We start from the raw sequence: 22,737 nt of genomic DNA, 5'->3' as shown, positions 1-22,737 counted from the left end.
AGGAACAGCAGTGGACAATGTTCAAGCATTTTAGCACACTCTCTAGGCCACAGGAGAGGGCCACGGAGAGATGAGGTGATACCTACCTTTATGCCTGGCCAGATAGCGGCCCAGGACGATGATGAAGCACAGTGTGATAAAGACCACCACAGCTACCACTCCTCCAATCAGGGCGTGATCAGGACCATGCTGAGTCAATGCATTTGGGTCTGCAGAACAAGATAAAGGGGAGAATGGAGTGATCCAGGTACAGTTAGTTGGCTTGAAATAAAAAAATAAAAATAAATAACCTTAATCTCTACCACATATGGAGCATATTTGCACATTTCCTAATAATATCAACACATTTCCTGTAATGAGAAAAGAACGAAAGTTCTGTTTAATTGTAATGGAAGTCATGGAAGTTGTTAAATTTTGCCAAATAAGTGATGTCCTACAGCACCAGCATCTGCAGTTCGATCCTGAAATCAAGTTACTGTCTGTCCACATGTTCTCTCCATGTCTGTGAGGATTTCCTCCAGATTGTCCGGCTTCCTCCCACCTCCCACCAACATGCTGGTCGGTGCACTGGTCACTCTAGGTGTGAGTGAGTGTGTGTGTATGATGCTCTGCATCAGACTGGTGTCCTATTCTCAAGAAAAGCTCCAGATCCACCACAACCAGGATAAAGCACTTACTGAAGATGAATGATTGAATGAAGTAAGGTCTTAGGATGAAAGAAGCATGAGACATTTTAGTAAAATAAAGAAAAAACTAATTCCATGTACTTTCCCAAACTTTTTGTGCTAACCATATGGCACTGGGCTTAACCTGAGCCACTTTTGTGTTTTTGTGTCTATGATATCACATAATCACAAATTCTTTCAGCTGAAAAAGTTCTCATCTCTGAAATGATGAATTATATAAATTTAGAGCTTTACAACTACCTTTGAAGAATTCATGACAGCATTTTATATGTTTTGCATGTAAGGTCCATGTCAGCACAATGTTCATTCTTCTGTACAATTTTCATTGCTTGTCTCTTCAGGACACCACTGAATAAAGTTCTAGAACGTTTTCAGTAAAAATCTAGAGTAAAATTCAGGAAAATGTGTCAATTTTTTTTTTCCTCTTCTCTATCCTATGAGAAAAAGGCTTTCTAGGAAGTCTTACTAAATTTACTTTGTTATCAATAACGGTGGTGGTGTGAGTGGAACTGGCTTCATTAATTGTTTGACAGATTAAGGTTGTGAGTATGATTGGCTGATTTTTCAAGTTACTGCCCTACTTTAACTTATTTTCATGAAGTAACTTTCATGGGTAATTGTAGAAGTTTTCAGTTAACTGAAAGCAGAAGTGCAGTAGACTGTAGATAATGGATGTTAATTTACAGTGCTTGTTTTTCCCCCTTAGTACTGGAAGAGTCAGTTCAATGCCAGTTTTATCATATCCAGAAGGTGCCAATACACTACTACTACTCTAGTTTATAGAAAAAAAATATGAGGAATTGGGAGCCCTAGTTGTTAATAATAATAATAATAATAATAATAATAATAATAATAGTAATAATTGTCTAACGTGAGGAAAATGGTCAGGAGTTGTGAACAATTGTGGCTATTGTCAGGTTTGTTACTTTCTTTTCTCCTCCTCTGAGTCACACAGACTAACTCTGACACAATATGACATCATAAAAATAATTATTTCCTTTTTTATTCAAACGAGTAATCTCTGCTGTATATATAATACTATTTATATTATGAAAATGAATTCCATGCCATGTTAAGCATCAATGTTTAGGCAGTGTCAAATCCTGAAAAAGAACCAAAAAAAAACATTCCCATGAGGCCATGCTGTTGACTTTGAGCATTCTCATGTGGCCGATCAGTGCTGATATATTGTGCACTTTTTTCATAGTAGAAAGCATATTAAAAATGGCCACCGCCACCTGAAATAAAACAGACTTCCACTATAACATTACTGCTCTGACTCAGCCCTTAAAGAAATATGACCAACTTTAAAAATGTCTGAGGTTGCTGAGGGCTAATTTGTCTCTCGGGTTTAACTTTGAGCGAGCAGATGCGGGTGAACTCAGTCATCTCTGGAGCTGTGCTGAGTAATTGCCACCTGGAATAATGACTTTCCCCTCCCTGCAGCGACCACTGCAGCAGCGATAGCCCTCTAGTGCACTCGCTGCCTGTCGTGTTTGCCTTGACCCCTACCTTCTAAAGACGCTGTGAAACGTCTGCTGGTCGATCTGGGTTTGTAGGTGTTTGGCACCTTTGGCCCTGTCCACAACCTGAGCGTGCTGTTTCAGTGCTTATGTGAGCGTGTAAACTTTAACTATGTGTCTTTACTGCGCTGCTAGCGCGCTCTCATTAGTTCATAGTGATGAATGTGTCCTGCTGCTGCTGCACTTGGCAAAGTGACCCTGAGAGATGAGAGGAAAAATGGCTTCTGCAGAGCCATATTTAACACCCATATAAACCCATTTACTTCAATTAACATTTGGACTTAGTTTTAAAGATGACACAGTGGACTGGACATTATGTTTGAGTAACTGCTGGTGACTTTAGTAAAGATTTTACAAATAGACCTAGGGTTTCTTTTAACATTATTCACAAGTTCAAATTTTCTCTATTTATGTTTTGATTTATATGTTGTTCTAGAAGTATTTATTCAATCCACTTATCCAACTCAGTATATATAGCCTTCTGCAAAGTACTGAAATGGAGAAAAAAAAAATCCAGAATATCTTTTTTTTTGAGGATTTCTACCAGATTGTCTCACAGTTTGGTCATTTTGCCAATTCCTACCCACCAGCTAGATCTGGTGACAGCTACCAACTGGGGGAGGCGAACGCTAGCACGAGCTTCCAGAAGCCAGCCACTGCATCTTTTTGAACTGCTGAACATGGAGAAGAGCACTAACAATTGATTGTTGTTTTAAAAAAAATATTTTGTTGACCATGTTCCTCATTTATGGTAGAAGAAAGTGATGAGCTGATACGAATATGATTCCAATCCTGGGTTATTAATTATGCTTTTTAGTTAGGTTTAATACTTCAGGCTACATTTATTGCGTCATGCTTACACAAATATATTGTGTGTTTTAAATGTTCAATTATCACTGTTTATTGCTGTTACACCAAAACATCAGGTGGTCTATAAAGCTGCATGGAGATATAAATATATTAGGTTTATATCAATTTTATGCACAAAAATAGACTTGAAAGCTTTATGTGCTAAAACACGCACACTGTACTCCTTGTCTTTGCTCATATTCATTGGTGTAAAAAGAAGTGGGCTGTTTCAGTGAAAAGCCAAATCAGACAAAGTATCTACTCTTTACACCTACACATGCATCTACCCTGGACAAGCTGTTATATCTAAATGTGTAATAGTACAATGTTTTAAACAGGTTATCAATGATGTATGAGAAGTGAGAGAGTGCTAAATGAAAATTCAGACACTTAAGGTTGGTATTCAAAGGGCTACATGAAACCTACACGTCCTTGACAACTGACATACTGCATATCTACATTATCAGCTACCTGTCAGCTGCCATAAAGACTATATTCAACTATTTTAATGTCAAGTTGTCATGCCTGAGTCAAGTGATGGATTTATATTGACAAAAATGTTTGTGTTATGATCAAGGCACAAATGCCCATTGCTAGGCTAAGTCCTTGCAACATAAAAATGAGGCTCAATTTTTGTCATCCACATGGCATAAACTGGAATATTGTTTACTTTTGTGGAACCAAGAACAACAGCACCACCAGTGGTCATAAGTAAAAATATAGTGAATGATGTGAAGTTGAGGCTAGGCCTGATTTCTTTCTAGATCAGAATGTAGATTCCACTGACAAGTTTAGTGGAGTGATGCATGGTGAAACGTCCCATGGATTTGGTGGGCTAATTTGCTTAAGCCTGCTTCATTTACACATTCATAACACATCATTAGCAGGGATACATGAAATACAATAGCAAAAGTATTTAAAACGACCTAGGTGGATAACTGATTTTCTAGAAAGCCTTTGAAAGCAAACACTCTACAATTACATGAAGGGACAACAGAACCTGTGGTTTTAAGTGGTTTGGATGAAAGAGCTTTATGTTTTTTTAAAGAGACTTCATGCTGTAAGGCTCAACCATAATGGTTTCATAATAGTTAATACAGAGTTACTGATAGGCAGTAGAATGTTTTAGAGCTCTAATTCAGTAATTCATGACCAGACATCATTGGTTATGAAAATTTCTCTGGTAAAAGGTCATGTCAATGGACTAGCTCAATGTACTTCTGGTACATAAGGGTACATCACATAATACTAATAATGTGACATCAAACAAAACATCAAAACCGAACTCACTTTTATTTAAATTCATTTAAATGTATGTATGTTTTAAAGTAAAAATGCATAACTAAATTTTGTCAAATTGTATAAAAATAATAAAAAATTTATGTCACTTAATGTAGGCATCAACTTGACACCAGAATTGACAGAACTGAAGCCTGTTGAAGTAAGCCTTTATAAATGTTTATGTAGTTTTATGTAGTCCTGTGAATTCTGGAATTAGGTGAAGTGAAATTTGACTTTCTCTTATTGTCAACTGATGGAACTTTAAGTCACATACTGCAGTAATAATAATGAAGATTTCATCTAAATATTTAAACATATATATATATATATGAATTAAAACCGAGAATCTATAAAGGAAACTTTTAATATAACATATCAAAGAGAAATGTAAGCAGCTTAACATTTTGTTTCCACTCAGTAATTTCATTTAGATCTCCAAACACTCATGTACATCATAATAGGCTCTGGGAAATAAGGTGTGGGTGTGATTAGATCCTAAAAGCAAATTACTGTTTCTAATTATTTAAATAAATTCTCTTCACAGGCTAGCAATCCCTACAAATCCAATAAGATTATTAGACCAGAATATACAAGAGTTCTTGCCATAATGTAAGACATAACACATACAGAAACATGGTAGAAAGAAATGACTACAGGGAAACATCAATGGACCAGAACAAAAGACACGTAACGCTGCACATAGCAGAACAGAATCACTTTTTCAAGGACAGTGCCATGCACGCGCTGATGATATGGAAACATGCTGCGACTCCTACATCAGTTTCTTTGTGCTTCACCAACATCATTTTATAGAGCTTGTTAGCTCTGTGGCTCCATTTCACGCCATACTCCTGAGCTTATTCCGTACTATATGCCATGTAACAAGACAATTTGAGACTATTCCTGCTGGGAAGGTCTATGGAAGCAGTTGCTTGATACAAATATTTGTTTGTATGGACACAAAATCTAGCTGCTATACATTCCCTCTTAAAACAATCAGGTCATGCTTTTTGTATATCTTTTCATACCAGCATAAGCAAGTGTTACTATAGAGTATAATGGACTGATTTGCTAGCAGCAGATGCTTCTGAGTTTTGAGGGCCTCTCGTGGGAGTGATTGGAATGGAGCACCATGGCCTTTTGTTACGTCATTCAAGTGCTCCCATGCAAGGCAATGACCCCAAGCTCATGCTATGAAGAAAGTTGAGTGGCCACGTCTCGCAATGACCATACACGGAACGAGGCGATAGTTACCTGAGGTACCTGGTAAGTTTTTGGCTGTTGCCATGGACGCAGACAGAGAAGGGCGACAAGGGAAGACATGGGTGAGGAGATCAGGAAATCAACAGTGGTGACACACACACACACATATAAACACACATAAACTTAAGAATGAAGACGGTAGTTATTAGTATGCTTTCAGAGATTTAGAAGGCACATGGCAGGCTGGGACAGTAAACTACAGGCACACTGAGGAACCCTATACAACACGTCATTGTATTGCTTACCTACACTGTGAGTGTCAGTATATTGCTATATTAGCTATATGCATAGTATGTATTTTTGAGCAAATTAATGTATCCCTTTAAAATTCCAGGGTGTTTTAGTGCTAAGGTATGTTTTTCAGTAACTAAAGGGATAGTGAAACTAATAGCAAAAATGGGTGTGAGACTGGACTCACTGATGTTTCCTGGGATTTTAACAGGTTATATACTGTATATTATTTCAGTAAAGCCCAGCTTTGTGGTGTTTCCTGTGAACAGCTTTTCCCATCTGAGCTGTGGATCTCTCCAGCTCCTTCAGCGTTACCCATGGCCTTTTGGTTGCTTCTCTGATTAATTCCCTCTTTACCCACTCACTGGTTGGCCTTTTCTAGGCAGAGTCACTGTTGTGCCATTCCACGTTTTCATAAATGCGGGATGTTCAAAGTTTATGATAGTTTTAATACCCAAGCCCTAACTGATATTTTTCCAGAATTTTCTCCTTGACTTGTTTGATCGTTTCCTCAGTCTTCATGATGCTGCTTGTTTAGATATGTTTTCTAACAAACATCTGGTCTTCCATGTGTACTGCTGGACTCCATTCAACTAATTATGTGACTTTGGATGGCGACTGGTTTCACCAGAACTAATATAGGAGTTTCACAGCAACACGGCTGAATACTTACACAATCACAATTTGTTACTTCAATGTTATCCCATTGAAGTCCATTTCAGTTCAAGGGGAGTGAATACTTGTGCAAAGTATATATTCTGTGAGCATATGAGAGGAACTAGCCTACAGAACCAGGACTGATTGTTTTTATCTCTTTTACCTTTTATCTTTTACATCTAAGAAAGACTGACACCTGGAATTTTAGCTTTTATCTCAGTACAGAATCACTAAAAACCTTTTAGGCCAATTTGTATGCTCAAAAAAAAAAAAAAAAAGAAGAAAGTGTGATGTTAAAAGGTTGAGGTGATGAAAAGTGGCAGCAGCCAGAGAGACAATGTGAGAAAAAAGAAAGCGATAGTGAGAGAGTGAGAGAGAAAGAGAGAACACATATAGCTTAAGTGATTCAAACACAATATGCCTGATCCAGACCCATTTGCACTGCAGACTGTGTGTCTTCCCAATGGTATTAGTTTGAAGCTCTGAGCTAGGCTCTACACCATCTTGCACACACTCCTAAACGTATAAGTTTACTGAAACAGTAATATTCGTTGCCTCTTTCCCAGTGAGGGATCTCTTAAATGCTCAGCTCCTCCATTTTTAATGAGGATGGATATAAGCAAGCTTCCCTGGCTTGGACTTCAAACGAGGTCCATTCAGATTACTGTCTGTAGGGCGTAGTGCTCTTCCGGGATGTTCCCTCCATTCAGGTTACTTAATTAGTTCCTTAAATATCTGGATCTTGTAAAAAAGAAAAAAAAAAGAAAATGAAAGCACCATAGGTTCTCTAGCCAGATTTTTTGTGTGTGTGTGTGTCAGTGAACACAATGGAGATTTAACAGTTTTCCTGATGAAGTTTTTCAATAGAATACTCTTTTATAGATGTTTGCATGCCTCTTTTTGCAAATAAACACAACTCCTTTAGGCTATCTCTACAGTCTAATTAAGAGAGGTTTGTGGAGCAACTGAGTGTATGTAGACTGAGAAAGTAAGGTGATAAATATTTTACTGCGGAAGGCAATTGTTGCACTGTTTTTTTCAACCCCCCCAGAGACAGTAAATGCTGATGCTGACTTGGAAAATAAGTTGAAGAAGAGTTTTAAGCATACACACATAGCAGCATAGTCTGGGTCTATACATCTAATGGCAGCAGCATGAGCCTATTGTTCCTGCTGAGATTGAAATCTCCTATGACAATGAACTATATTAGGGACATATAATCTTCAAAACATAAAAATCATTTTTAATCCACTCTGTCCCTAATGTTTTGTTCAGGTATTATCCCCAAAATGTACACATACATCAAGAGACTTCACTGATCTATGTGATAAACAGGTAAATTAAGCTGGGTGCAGAGAAGCAGAGATTCGGCACCTTTATAAACAAGAAGAGTTGAGCTAATCTTATGGTAATGTAAATAATTTCTAATACAATCTTGGTAAAATCTATTTCACTATTTGCAATAAATCACACTGACAGGCAACCCCAGGCAGCTACACAAACACTCCTAACCCCTCTGCTTGTAATCTTTCATGATTATTAAATTCCCTTTTCTCTGCGTTATCCAAGTAATTTCAAGGTTTTCTGTTGTGTAGGTAGGCTAGCCTAGACCGAATAGCTAGATTAGCTTGTCACCATGCAGCTTGCTAGATTAAGAAAAAAGCTTGCGGAAGACCCTCATATGGGTATTATGGTCAGGTGTCCACATACTTTTGGCCATATAGTGTATCTATCTCTTTGTGTAATAGTGTACATTAAATTTGCTAATATATAATATGAGTGATCTAGCTATCTGTGTAGTAGTGAAAATTACACTTGCTAATCTGTAATTATTTATCTAGCTAGCTGTGTAACAGTGTATATTACACTTGCAAATCTGTAATTATTTGTCTAGCTGGCTGTGTATCAGTGTAGATTAAATTTGCTAATCTGATCCTCAGTTAAGGGTTGAGTGAAATGTGAATGGCCAGAGGAAATGGTTATCTGTCTATTTTTAATTGATGTAAGAAGATGCTAGTATTCACTGTAGCTAGTGTAGCCTTGTGCTCTGCTTTATTATTATTATTATAAACAGACTGTTTTTTGTCATTCAGCTTTACAGTATCATGTATCTTTAATGTCCCAACTCACAGTTTACTGAAAAAATAAAGTCTAAACACCCAACTTTATGAAAAAACAGATATACCAGTGTTGAGACTTCCACACATAAATTGAATTATTCCCACAATGGGCCTCATTTATCACTTCATCAAATCATTTAATAAAGCTGCATGTAAATGTTTTCATGGGCTAAACCGAACAAAACATTCCCAACAGATTTACAAAACTTTTGCTAATGCTGCTAAACATTCTTCATACTTAGGTACATATGTTGATAAATGCTAATCATCCATAAATTACATAAAAAGCATATTTATAGCACAGGTAATTTACTATTAGTGACGCCAAAAAAACCCATAAAAGGCAAAGCTCACAGACAGCAAAAAATGACAAAAAGATGACTAAATGGTGAAAGAACACCTAAGTGCAGTGTGTGCTAAATCTTCCAGTAATGCAGCTCAGCCATTGCAGCGCATCAGCTACCACAGGCAGACAATAACACTATCTTCTTTAACAGGGTGTCATAGGGCTTTTGCCCTCATTGACTCTTATTTGTCTTGATTTATGGATTTGTTTTTGGATTGCTGTTTCACAAAACTTTCACTAAATTTGTGTGTGCAACTGACATAAATAAATGATTTAAACTTGCCAATTATATGATGTGATGCCTATCAGCTAGGTTCTACAGTTTTAGTGAGTCTCTTTCTTAAAGTAAACTTGCACAAACTCAGGGGCTTGAGAAATAAGGCCCGATGTTGCCACTCGAGAAAAGGTTATGGCTCATCCACCTCCTAAATCTCAATTTAACCGCCAGTGTTGCACATCAGACAATAACCCAATTCATGTTTGTATGATATAGTGCAGCTGATATTATGCATGATGAATGAAAACTATATTCATCTGGTTTTTTTAATCCTGAGAGGCTGGATGAAAAACAAAGACATAGCAATCAATAGCAAGTTTCTAATTTCCAAGACTTATCATATTGGTCATTTGGGAGTAGGTAAAGTGAAGGAAAACCTATCCAGATGACACATCTTACCATATTGCATATGTTGAGTGTTCAAGGTCCAATGTCTCTGCTCTCATTACAAAAGGTTATTGGTATTTTACACTGTCCTGGGAGCAGTTTCCAAATGGAAGGCCTGTCATAAATATCACCTTTGGGAAGCTAATGGTGCACAGTTTGGGTTTAGATTGAGTCAGGCTTCAATTGAACGCTGGCATCTAATTTTCAAACCATCATGTGCCTGTCCTGCTTACATCATGTTCCTCCTTACAAAGATAGCCTCCTTCTTTAAAATATTCACACAGCTGAACACTATATCTTTCAGCTGAACTGTTTATAAAAATGTTTCTCTAAATGGCAACCTGGAATTTTATTGGTCTCTTTCCTAGTTTCTCAGATTAAGATAGTGGTTAATATTAAAAGATAATAAGAAACAGATCTGTATTATAGATTTAATCAAGATTTCAGTTATTGCAAAAATGTCCATATGGTCTTGCCATAATTTTGTCCATGCTCTTTATATCATATAATATCCACCAGTTTACATGGCTGGATTGTGATGTGCACCACTGGTAGGCACATAAAAATGCTGAAATTAAATGGAGATGAATAGTGCCTGGGTGACTTCAGATGACATTTATTGCATCTTAGCAGTCATGCCATTAGCAAATTAGCTTCATCCAAAGGCTGGACGACTCAGAGTGAGGGAGAGAGAGAGAGAGAGAGAGAGATAGAGAGAGAGACAGAGAGAGAGAGATAGAAAGAGAGAGAGATGATAAATGTCTCTTTGGCCCACAGCAAGACATTCAGATGAATTAGAAGCAAAAGTAATGAGTAATGTGAATGAGGGCCTCTCTCTCTCTCTCTCTCTCTCTCTCTGTTTCTGCCTGATGAGCAGAGAATAAATGCAGCAGGATGTGCTGGCTTGTGGAGGTTAGACGAAGTCAGGGGTGAATCGTTTTTAACTTTTACAGATCACTGAGATGTGAGTACACTGTGCTGCTCTCCATTAGTGAAAATAACCTTTGGCTATGACCTTTGCTGGGTTTAGCTTTTTTTTTGTCTGTTCCCTTCCCTTTAGCTATATTATTTCACACACTTTACTTCTAGGAAGGTTCATTTATTGCCAAAATGGATATATTTATTGTGTAGAAAATGAAGATATTCATCAATATGATTGAACAATAAAATTCATCATTTAGAAGCACTGCACAGGGAGCAATTTTTAAATTAAATTGAAACCTTTCATCATTGGTGACACCTTTAGAATTTTACTGGATATATGTGCCTTTTAAATGCCTGAGGTTTTAGTTAAATTAGTTGATTCAATTTATTGGTCACACTGCAAGAGATAGTAAAAATTTAGCCTAATGTCAAAGCAAATTTTTAGAAGCAGTATAAATAGTAATATGGCAGATTCACCAGCTATTGCTTGCTATTCTCCAGTTTGATACAACTTGTTCCATCTTTTAAAAAAAAACGACTGAGAGAAAAATCACACCTCACAGAGAATGGCCTATGCCACACTTAATTACCTCACAGAGAATAATGACCTTTGGGTAACAGACGGAATGGAAAATGCAGTAAACATTTTAAGTCCTGAGCACAGACAGATCATGAATAATTTTTCCACCTTTGCATGAGTGCCCATACTGCACTCCAACGTATGATTGACTCAGGCTGGTCCGTGGCTGCTGATTATAAATCTATGCCCACAACTAATATTCTTTACCTACGTTCCAGTTTTATCTTGACAAATGTGTATGTGTGTTTGTAGCCAAGCCTTAATTATATGTTCTCACACAGCACCGTCTGCATCTGAGAATCAACTGATATCTCAGCCTCACCATTAAATACTGCCTCCGACAGCACTTTTCCCTCTTTCCTTATAACACAACACTAAACTGGGTCAAAATGAGTTATGAGTTATGTGCGTATGAAGGTGTGTGTGTGTGTGTGTGTGTGTGTGTGTGTGTGCGCGTGTGTGTGTACATCTTTTGTGTGTGCAGTGGTCGATCGAAAGACTGTAAGACCGAACCAACGTAAACAGCAGAATGCTGAAATGACACTTGGATGAGAAAAAAACGTATGAAAACACAAAGATACAGAAAAGAATCCTTCTTTTTTCACAATACTGTAAGCAACCATTAGCAATTTAAAATAATAACTCACCATACACAAACAGTACATATTCATCACTGTTGGTCCCAAGATGGTTCCTTGCCTCACACCGGTATGTGCCATTGTCTGTTTTGTTGAGGTTTGTGATGATTAGTTCCCTGCCTTCCACGATCATTCGCTCAACATCAGGAAGTACTCCACCGTCCTTTGTCCATAACACTCTGTCAGGTCTACAGCAACGAGTATTAGTATGAGAATTTAGTTCCAGTCTTTCATCATGAGAAACAAGTTTATAACTCTGTATTGACAATATTCTTCAATCTGATGTGGTAAATCCTTTCATACATATCAGGCCATTACAATTTTATATTTTAGAAATAAAAATATAACTAAGAAGTTAGGAGCACGGGAATATATACTTAGTGACCATTTTAATAGGAACACCTGTAGCCCTGTTGTTTCATGCATTTTCCAATCAGCCAATCATGTGGCAGAATGCATAAAATCTGTAGTTACAGATCAAGTGCTTCAGTTAATGTCCACACCAAACATTAGAACAGGGGAAAAAATGTCATCTCAGTGACTCTGACCATGGCATGTTTGTTGGTGACAGATGGCTGAAGATTGGAAAAGAGTCATTTGGTCTTTTTCCCATCTTCAACTGTCTAGTTTTGGTGAATCTGTGCCCACTGTAGCCTCAGATTCCTGTTCTTGGCCGACAGGAGTGGAACCCGATGTGGTCTTCTGCTGTTGTAACCCATCCACCTCAAGGTTCGAAGTGTTGAACATTCTGAAGAGTGGTTATTTAAGTTACTGTAGCTTTCCTACCAGAGCAAATAAGTCTTCTTCTCTAACCTTTCCTGTTAACAAGGCGTTTACACCTACAGAACTGCAGCTCACTGATATTTTTTTGTTGTTTGCACCATTCTCTGTAAACTCTAGAGACTGCTGTGAAAATAACAGGACACCTGTTTCTGAAAAATTGCAGGACAGCAGTTTCTGAAATACTGAAACCAGCCTGTCTGGCACCAAGAACCATGCTACGGTCGCTGAAATCACCATTTCCCCCATTCCGGTGTTTGATGTAAACATTAACTGAAGCTCTTGATCTATATGTACATGATTGTATGCATTACGTTGCTGCAACATGATTGGCTGATTGGATAATTGCATGAATGAGCAGTTGTACATATGTTGCTAATAAAAGTGGTTGGTGAGTGTATGATCATATTATTATCAATACTATACCACAACATTGTTTAATTCTTAATTCTGATTGGTCAGAAGGTACTGAAAATTTTCTATAACAGCAACTCTGACAAAAGTGCTGGTTTATATTAATGCACTGGAAAAGTAAAAGGGACTTGTATGGAAGACACTCCACATAAACAAACTTAAACTTTTGGAAGGAGTGTCACTGAAATCATTTTAAACAATGTAATGCTTTTAATGTGATGGTTTGTAAATTTATATTTTTATTTAATGATCTTGAATTTCACTGTGCAGTTTTCCCTATGTTAGCTGTGCAAATGACAAACAAAAGACTTAAAATTAATGAAATTGTTTTTTTTTTCCTTTTTGGCTGCATTGTGTTTAACACACAATGTTAATTGTTTTAGTCAGATTTTTAGAATTGATTTGTGCAAAATTTTTAATTAGAAATCTCTAATTAGCTGTACTGTATACTGTACTGTATACTGCATTGTAAAAGGCATTGCAGTGTTGGAATGACCTGAGTGCTTGTCATAATATATGCTTGTTTGTTTAAGACCTGCATAAGTTTGATATTTATAGCTGCAGTAAAAGTTACTGTCTCGCCCTTTATTATCATTTTGTAGGTGAGAATCTTCTAAAGGTCAGGCCTGTGGCTTGGAAAGGTCACAGAATTCAACTTACTTAATAAACTACAATATCTCTGTAATTATTTAAGATTTAGCTACTAAGATTAGCACTCCTACATATCAAAGGTTTATGATTTATTATAACTTTTTCATGTGGTGTAGAAAAGGTCCTCACTATTCTCTGGAATTATCTGTACTCTTTAAACTTAAAACAGAATAAAGCAGTCAACAAATGAACAGCCTTTTCACTAGTGAATGACTTACAGGGGGTTGCCTTTAGATGTACACTCCAGTTTGAAGTACTGTCCTTCCTGTGGCACGATTAAAGAGGGAACAATCTCTACCTGAGGTGCATCTGTGGTGGAGAAAAACAGTTGAATTGGCAAATGAGAATTGGGACAGTTAGGCAAATGTGGGTCTAATATCTTTCATTCAGTCCTTTAATTATCCATGCAATATTCCCACTGAGACTGAAATCTTATTTACTATAGGGGTGTAAAAACAATATATATAAAATATAAAACAAATATGCAGAAAAAAATGCTTGTAAAAAGAAAGTAAGATAATGTTGGCATAAAATAAAGATTAAATGTTTTCCATTGTCTTAAATATATTGATTTAAAGGTTTATTCTTGAAATTCATTCTTAAATTATTTCTTACATTATTTGATGTCTATGAATTTATTCCCAAAACAATTTTTTAAAAATAAAATAAAATAAATACATAACCACTCAGCCAGTGCTGGTAAAGCATATAAAATATAGGATTAAATTAAAATTTAATTAGCATTATTTATTTATTTATCTGTTTGTTTGTTTGTTTGTATAAAAAATAAAAGCTGAAAAACACAATTAAACTGTTTCATGCAAAACATATTTTCCCCTGCAAACTTCCATCTAGTGCAATTTTATACCCAATTACTTTTTTTTATATATATATAAACCTCAGTAATGTTTTTGCAAATTATTAAATTACGGCCCTGTTAAAACCTGTTGGTAGAAGTAGAACTGTGGCTGCTTATCTGAAAGCATTTCTCATCTAGTAGTTTAATATTAGGCTTAGGGAAGTTGGGAGGCTTCCAGATCATCTCTACCCTGAGATGTTACTCACAGTAGACCTCCAGCACCTCTGTGACTTGGTGAGGAGTGGAGTTCAGGGCAATGTGCTCCACACTGCAGGTGTACGCAGCTCCATCATCTTTTCGGTCCACTTGGAGGTGTACAGTGCTCCTTACTGTGAAAGACCTGCCTGTAGCGTTCACCTCCTTCACACCTGAAACAACAAACACGGTTAAACAACAGCTTTAGTCTATACTTTACAGACCACAATGACTTCTATGCTCTTATTCCATTAGTCAAAAGAACAAAGCAGCAACTAGCAAGTGTGCAAACCAACTGGGTCTTTGTCTAAACGTTTCAACACGCCAGTGAGACATTTCTGGAAATGTATTATAAAGTCAATGAAAAGAAAAAAAAGGGGTATGTAGCAAAAAAAGAAAGAGTGTAAAGCACCACTGACCATCTCCCACTGGTCTGGGGAGGGGCGTAGAAAAGGACACTGATACAGAACCGATGTCCAGGATTTACACCTGAGACATTCCTATCCACTAACCATGAAAGCCATGGCTCAGCAAAATCATGAACGGCTGAGTGCAAACAGTCCCCTGGAGGGTCTTCTCCAAACAGTTCACTGCACAGTACTTGGACTTGCCCTCCCTCTCTCTCTTTCTATCCCTCTCACGCACTGACACACACACGCACACACATGAACACACACACTCACTCACACGCACACACATCACAAGTGCAAACACAAATCTCCCCTGTCCTTGAAATTGTCATCCAAATCTTGTCTTTGCCATCTAAACAAAATATTGATTTTATTCCCGGCTTTTTTTCTCCACACTCTTGACATTTTTCGCATCTAGATAAGCATTGGTAAACAACAGACGGCCAAGTTTGGCTCTGAGTGGGCAGTTTGCCGCATGATGCCTACATGTATTGATTCACTGTCTATCTATAGGGTTTGAAATTGGTTTCTTCAGTTAAATCACCAGCAATTTGTCAAAAGAAATTTGTCAATATTTCTTAAAGAGACAGCTTGACATTTTGGAAATGAATCATTTTAATCTACGTAACCACAGAGTTATTGAATTCACGATGATGTTTGGTTCTATTAGTGTGCAGTACCCAACCCAGATGTAATGAGTGAACAGTGAGCTCAACAGGAATATGGCTAAATACCTTTTATGTTTTTAGAATATATTTATCTGTTATATTCAATTCATTTTACTGCATATTTATTTGCATTTAAATTGATTTCAATTTATTTGTATAGAGGGTATAAAAGTAGACAGAAATCAAGATGTAGATCCCTAATGAAAAAATCAGAAGCGACACGAGGAAGAAACCTTGAAAGAAGCCAGACTCAAAAGGGAACTTTTGGGTGATGCCAGATAGTTGGATTATCATTACAGTAGACAGTAGAGACTACATGTACTGTACTACAGTACTACATGTGTTGAAAGGATACAGAATGTCTGTTATGATCATAATGTTACTAGGATTTCATGGATGAGCATAAGACAGTCTTTATGATTTTTATAAAAGTACAAGTCCACAGTATCCAGGTGAGATTACCCACTAAGGCAGGTCGGTGAGTTCTGGGCATAAAAACTGTTTAAGGGGTTTTTGGAGAGTGTAAAAAACACATATGCACAATTTCTAGTTGAACTTTGTAGCAAGTGGCCAAGTTTTCATAATGTGTAAATGTGAATTAAATCCTTTTCACACACTCTGTTTAAATGCTGTCCGCATCAGAGCAGCAAACATGCAATTAATGTCGAATTTAAAACCAACTTTAATCAGCAATAATGAGTCAACAATAAGTCATTTTGAGAAACATTCTGACTGTTTTGAGACAACATATTTTTGCTAAATTTACTCAATAATCAGACATTGTAAATGGAATAACTGATGGAAACAGGCTTCTGGTAATTTAATACCTGCCCTTTGGGTGTGCTAATTTAAAAGTTTCTTTCCCAAAGTCACTTTCAGTCACAGTAACTTGCAGTGTAGGTGCAAAATTAATCGTTTTGCATAAACATCACCCTCCATTTTGCAACTAAAGGTAGAAACAATTTCTTCTCCATCATATATGCTGCTCAGACTATGATGTTGGTGCTACAGAGTAGATTTGGTCATGTACACTAGAACTGATCATAGACAGAGATTCATTTGACAGAGATAAAATTGACACAGCTAAAACTCAATTCAGAATTAAAGCTATTAACAGACAATCCTTCTATTAAATCTCTCATCTGTTTTAAAGACATACTCAGCTGGTGTATAAGAGAAAGTATTTTTATACTGTATAGTGGTATATAAGAAATGTAATGAGTATATTCTGCTAATATAAAGAAGTAAAAATCATAAGGCTGAAGCTGAGGAGCAGAGAATTGTGTAAATTCACAGCACCAATATTACTGTAACAAACTGTTAATATCTTTTAATCAACAAAAATATTTATCATAAATGATATTTACACATACATATTTAACAAATATGTATGTGTAAATATCATTTATGATATTTACACATACATATTTGTTAAATATGTATGTGCAAATATCATTTACACATACATATTTAACAAATATGTTTTGCATTGCATCCATGCATTGTTCAAGTTTGTGTTTGTGAATATTTATCAGTTTTAAGCTATGTCGTTATTCTATGTACACTGAACAACTACGGAACTGTTTGAAACACAAGCTGCAATTTTACACCCCACCTCCGGAACAGACGCGCTTCACACTTCTATTTGAGGATCATTTTCTTTGAGGTCACCCAAAGTGTCTTTCATTACAATATCACCACCCACTGTTATTAGTTACACCAGATGACAGATTTAAAAAAAAATGTGTGGTCACTTGCTTGAGAGAGAGAGAGAGAGAGAGAGGGAGAAGGAGCACAGCGTCTTGATGACTTATTCCACTGAGCTGTTTTAATTAAATACAGGCATAATACCTTGCAGGAGCGTCTTGTATAATGAGCAAGGTAAAACTGGCACAACTAAAATTAGTATACAGGAAATGCTTATCTAATTGTATACTTCTCCCACTGGGACCCATCTTGAGATATGCTAAGAGTTTCCAAAATTGCTTGCGTATACTGAATTGCAAGTTTGACGAAAGTTAAAAAGTATTCTAAGATATCTAACTACAGTATGTGCCAATCTATAGTACTTCAAATATACTACATTCTCAAATTTTCTACAACCTTGCGTATCATATATGTATTTGGGCTTTGACTATGGTGCTACAGAGCATATTCTCTCCTCTACACCAGATTTGATCACGGATTCGTTTGAAAACTAGTGAGTGACATAGAGGTGGGATGTGATGCTGTGCCGCAGCATAGTGCTGGCATTTTACTGCATGCTACGTGAACACCATTTCCAAGTCAGGAGCGCTTATCTCAGTCTCAGGCCATCAGTTACTCATGCTCCATCAACCATTCGCATGCTTAAACCCTTAGTGAAATGCCTAGACCATATTTCGCCATCTCCGCAGGGTGGATGTGCCCATTCGAGTGAAAATAATTCCTATCCAGTGCCTTCAACTTTAGTGTAATGCACTAAAACTCTGTTGTAATTTGACTCATAAACTCACATAAATGGCTCAAAACTTTACCTTGACCATGTGGTCGGTGGTTTCAAAATTTCAGAGTTAATCTAAGTAAATCACCGGTGCAGTGCTGGACTCAACTATGCAATGTTACGCATCTCAGAGTTGATAATAGTCAATGTCATTTTCCTCATTAGAACTGAAAAGATAAAACAATGAGTTCCTAGGATAAGGCCCTGATTTAATAAGACCCCAAATAACAAGTACTAATTTGCATGTGTGCATGCAGTATTGGGCGTGCTGCAGGTGACTTACAAAGAATAATTGCATGAATGAGGTGACATTCAAAATAGGAGGAGGAACCAACATATAAATTAAGTTTTTTTTTGTGCTATTTGTACTTGGTAGTTGCAGCGAGTCCAGATCTCAGAGACTCCAGTGGAAAGTAAACTGAAACTCAAATATAACGGCAATTAAAGGTGGTGAGATCTGTTGAAAACTGTTCAAAACATGATATGAATGTGCAATTTGTTAATAATGTAAATTTAAATGACTCCCTTTTCACAGGATCTGTTTAAATGCTGTTGGCATCGGAGTAGTAAAAGGGCAGTATTGTATACTATATGTAATATATGAAACCAGCTTTACTGCAGCAATAATATGTCATCATTCTGTGAACATTCTGATATTTTTGATACATTAAGGCATAATTTTGTCTCTAATTGATGGAAATAGGCTTCCATAAATTTAATACCTGCCTTTTGGTTGCAGTAATTTGCAATTGCTGTTCCCAAAGTGACTTTCAGGCTTAGTGAATTGCATTGTGGGTGCAAAATTAATTGTTTTGCATAAACACCATCAACAATTTTGCACCTTAAGGCAGAAACCCTCAAAGTTGTATATTCATTAACGCAAATGCACTAAACAACTATTTTGCTGATGTGAAAGGTGCTGTCCTCTGTGGACCTTCCATTTGTAAATAAGCTTGCAAGCTTTTTGCAGGTGTTAACCTTTGGTGATGTTACCCTTAGAATATGGCTATGAATTTAGAAATCTGAAACTGTAGTTTATTCACTGCATAAAATTCTTAGCAGTTTTGCTATTTTGTAGCCATGTCTAAAAGCTCACTGGAGAATATCCAGTACACTCTTTATATCTCACAATGTACTGGAGTAGACTGGTATACAGAAGATGTACTCTAGCTGGTACAGAACACCCACAATGCACTTTGATGTTTGAGAATAAGGAGTAAGTCACCATTTCAGTGATGGTTGTAATACCAGTTGATTACGTGCTGCTACTGCCGTTGTGTCCTTAAGCCAGATACTAAACCCCAAACCCCAAGTTTCTCCAACTGGCCTGTCAAGGTAATTGCTATTTTTGTGAATATTGGAGTCATCCAAGTGAAAAATGTCAACCTTTTACTTCAGTGCTCCCTCAGGACCAAGACTGGTGTGAAAAATGTGAAACTATGCTATGTGTCAAATAGGGCTGAATAGTCAATGACCGTTTATATACCTTGCACCTCTTTATCATTTCTGAACCATCGGATGTCGGCAGCTGGTTTGCTTCCAGATGTTACGCATGTGAGCGTGACATCCTCTCCTTCCACAGCAGGTCTTGTGAAGCCAGTGATTTCTGGTTTCTCTGGCACGCCTGAAAAAAATGATTAAATTATAAAGTGTGTATCACAGCCTGGGACATTACACCTACCCATCAGCAGAAGCCATCGTTCCCTGAGTTCAAAATTACCACTTCAAAGTTACTTCCTGTTTATTAGAGTATATAAGGGACACACATGCACTGTGTCCTTGTGAAGTCTTGCCAACCTTAGCGTGTGTACATTCTGAGCCATGTATACTACTGCTATTCCTGTCTTTTGCCCTTTGTTCGGATAGTGATCCTTTCTGCTTGACCATTGCTTATACAGTGTAATTTAAAAGCTATTTAATGGTACACACATGCACCTTGCCAGTTAAACAATGCATACTAAACATATAAAAGATGTCCCTTTGATGGTATGATTACATTTATTTCTGTATGACATTGATCCTGAAGAAAACAACCATCTCCCGAGTCATATATGTTACACTGTGTTTTTGGCAATAGCCTTTAAGAATGAATATTGTATTGGAAATTTATTCTACATCCCAAGAAAGGAAGTCATAATGATTTATGGCAAAAACAGATCAGGTGATAGATCAGGTAGCCAGATTACTGTAGGGCATTAAAAAACACAGCCACCACAACACAACAGGTGGCTCCATCTAAAAATGTGAAATATTTTCTCTTATTCTCTCATATCTGTCCCTGCTGCTACAATAGGGATACTTCCATCAGGAGCCCTTAAGCTCCATCAAGGCCAGCTTGACTTCACTGAAGCAGATTAATGAGGAAGAGTATGTGATCTATGACAACATTTACCCAGAACAGTGAGGAATGCCTTGGAGGTCTTGATGGGCATAGTGAACAGTGAACACGTGTATTGTCCCTCATCTGAAAGAGTCACTTCACTGATGCTGATGGTCAGCTCCTTCCACGAGGCTCGAACCAGCTCAATCCGGTTGTCCCTCAGTGCTACAATAGACAGACACACGAATGTTAATGAATCACTTTGATCAATCAGTCAGTACAGTGTCCCCAGAACAGGGTAATGCCTTGAACGTTCGGGATAGGTTTTAAAACACTGGCTAGATATAGAGCTGTACAAGAATTAACATTACTAAATTTGAACTTTACAAACACAAAGTGCTAATTATATATTGAACACTGATATACATGTATTGTTATCTTTTGTTAATTGGATACGGTATTTCAAATCGTTGCATAATCTGCAGAGAAACACTCTGTAGGAGTTAATTTGCTTCAAGGCTGCTTATCATCAGGGCAGCTCAGTTTGAACTCCTCCACATTCCAATTTTTGCAATTTAGCCATTGTGAATATAACAGCACATATTTTTGAGGGCCCTCTGAGGCTGAGGAGTCCTACTGATACCAAAAAAAAGACCAGCTGGATCCTCACTCTTGCTCAAAAGCATTATCATGTGCTTGTATAGTCTGCAGTTCAGAATTAAGAGCTCTTATTTCGATAACCTATAATTTCTTATAACCTCATTTCAGCTCCCTGTTGTGTCCAACAACTCATTGAGAGTCATCCTATGAAATGTATTGAATTTCCAGACACAGCTTTGTTTAATTGAGATCCACTCTTTGATGCCATTCAGGCATTCTAGTACTGAGGATATCTGTTCAGAGATGTTCATTTCCATGCCTGCATATGAAGTAAAAAAAGAGAAAAAGTAATTTGGGCAAACCCTTAAAGGAGCATTAATGCTGTATCTCAAACACAACAGATCTGCATTTAAGACGGCAGCTTTCTGAGGGATGAATCTGAGGGATGAGTCTGCTTGGATACTGCCTAAGAATAGGGGGTTTATGTGAAATGGCAAGTGCTGGAGGGGGTTTTGGAAGCAAAGGCAGCCTAGGCAGATAAAGGCGAGAAGCGAGGTGATCAGGTGTGAGTGAGCTCAGCACAAGACAGAGCTGCATTGAAACCCAGAGAGACAGAAACAGAGCCCATCAAAGCCTTGGAGCAGATGACACACTTCCACTGGCCCACATCCTTCTATCTCCCTCAGACACAGAGAGACAAGGAGACAGATGAGAGAGTAGCATCCCTTGTTGTTTCCAGAAATCACACAAACACATGCATACACACAGAACAGAAAGTTGGTGATAAGCCTAGTTGAGGCTCAAGTCGCTGTTGTGCTGCTGGCAAAAGATAGCAGCTAAATGTGGAGGATACCAGAAAATATGTAGCGTTTTTTATTCAAATAACACAAAGATACCATGCTGGGCAAGTGCTTTAGCAGAAGGTACAGGACTTGAGATATATGATGGAAAAGTGCCTGTGGTAACAGAAATGGTCTTGATAAAAACAATAGTAGAAAATGCTGGATTTTGTCAGAATTCCATAGCTTAAAGATGTGCCAATAAATGCCAAATCTTATGCTGACACAATGGGGTTAAGCTCAGATCATTATTGTAAATCCATTGATGAGGTATATGTACAAAGGGTTTGAACGGCCCTAAAGACAACTGTTATCAATTCAACCCAGGCCAACCAGAGCTGAAAAAAAAAGCATTCCTCCCACCATAAGGATTGAAACACCCAGACTTAGCTGTGATCTGTCACAATCTCAGTGAAATGCCAGAACCCGACAAAGCTCATATATATATATATATATATATATATATATATATATATATATATATATTTTTTTTTTTACAGAGCTTAAAGAAGTCAAAGTGATGAAATGGTTGGTATCAGACATCCTCCTGATTTCCTCTGTGCCATTTACTGCATTGAGAGAACATCATAAATCCAGAGAGCTGACCTTGTGTACTCTACCTCTGCCTCTCTGCTGATAAAGGTCTCAGTAGTCTCAAATCTGAGCCACAGATATCTCAATGCTCCCTTAAGGCCTGGCTAACATGAAAACTACCTGATACTGAAGTAGCCATGCACACACATACAGTATGTTCTTC

At 37.3% G+C, this 22,737-nt stretch overlaps 1 protein-coding gene across 5 annotated transcripts in view; it reads right to left on the bottom strand.

Annotated features, from left to right (window-relative positions):
• cadm2b (cell adhesion molecule 2b) overlaps window positions 1-22,737 on the bottom strand; it is a 165,880-nt gene that overhangs the window by 2,750 nt on the left and 140,393 nt on the right. For 3 of the 5 annotated variants that reach the window (XM_034310910.2, XM_026935050.3, XM_026935054.3), the window contains exons 4-10: window positions 20,614-20,766; window positions 19,708-19,845; window positions 14,673-14,834; window positions 13,826-13,916; window positions 11,772-11,950; window positions 5,594-5,617; window positions 87-209 (exon numbers count right to left, since the gene is read on the bottom strand). In XM_034310910.2, coding sequence (XP_034166801.1) covers window positions 87-209; window positions 5,594-5,617; window positions 11,772-11,950; window positions 13,826-13,916; window positions 14,673-14,834; window positions 19,708-19,845; window positions 20,614-20,766 — 870 coding nt within the window. The remainder of the gene's footprint in view (window positions 1-86; window positions 210-5,593; window positions 5,618-11,771; window positions 11,951-13,825; window positions 13,917-14,672; window positions 14,835-19,707; window positions 19,846-20,613; window positions 20,767-22,737) is intronic. The other 2 variants (XM_026935052.3, XM_026935056.3) reach the window with 1 other exon arrangement.

Source organism: Pangasianodon hypophthalmus, chromosome 14 (assembly GCF_027358585.1).
Source record: "Pangasianodon hypophthalmus isolate fPanHyp1 chromosome 14, fPanHyp1.pri, whole genome shotgun sequence".
In the NCBI taxonomy this organism is placed as follows: Eukaryota; Metazoa; Chordata; class Actinopteri; order Siluriformes; family Pangasiidae; genus Pangasianodon; species Pangasianodon hypophthalmus.
The sequence above is the reverse complement of the archived record's forward strand: the minus strand, read 5'-3'. Positions and strand labels throughout refer to the sequence as shown.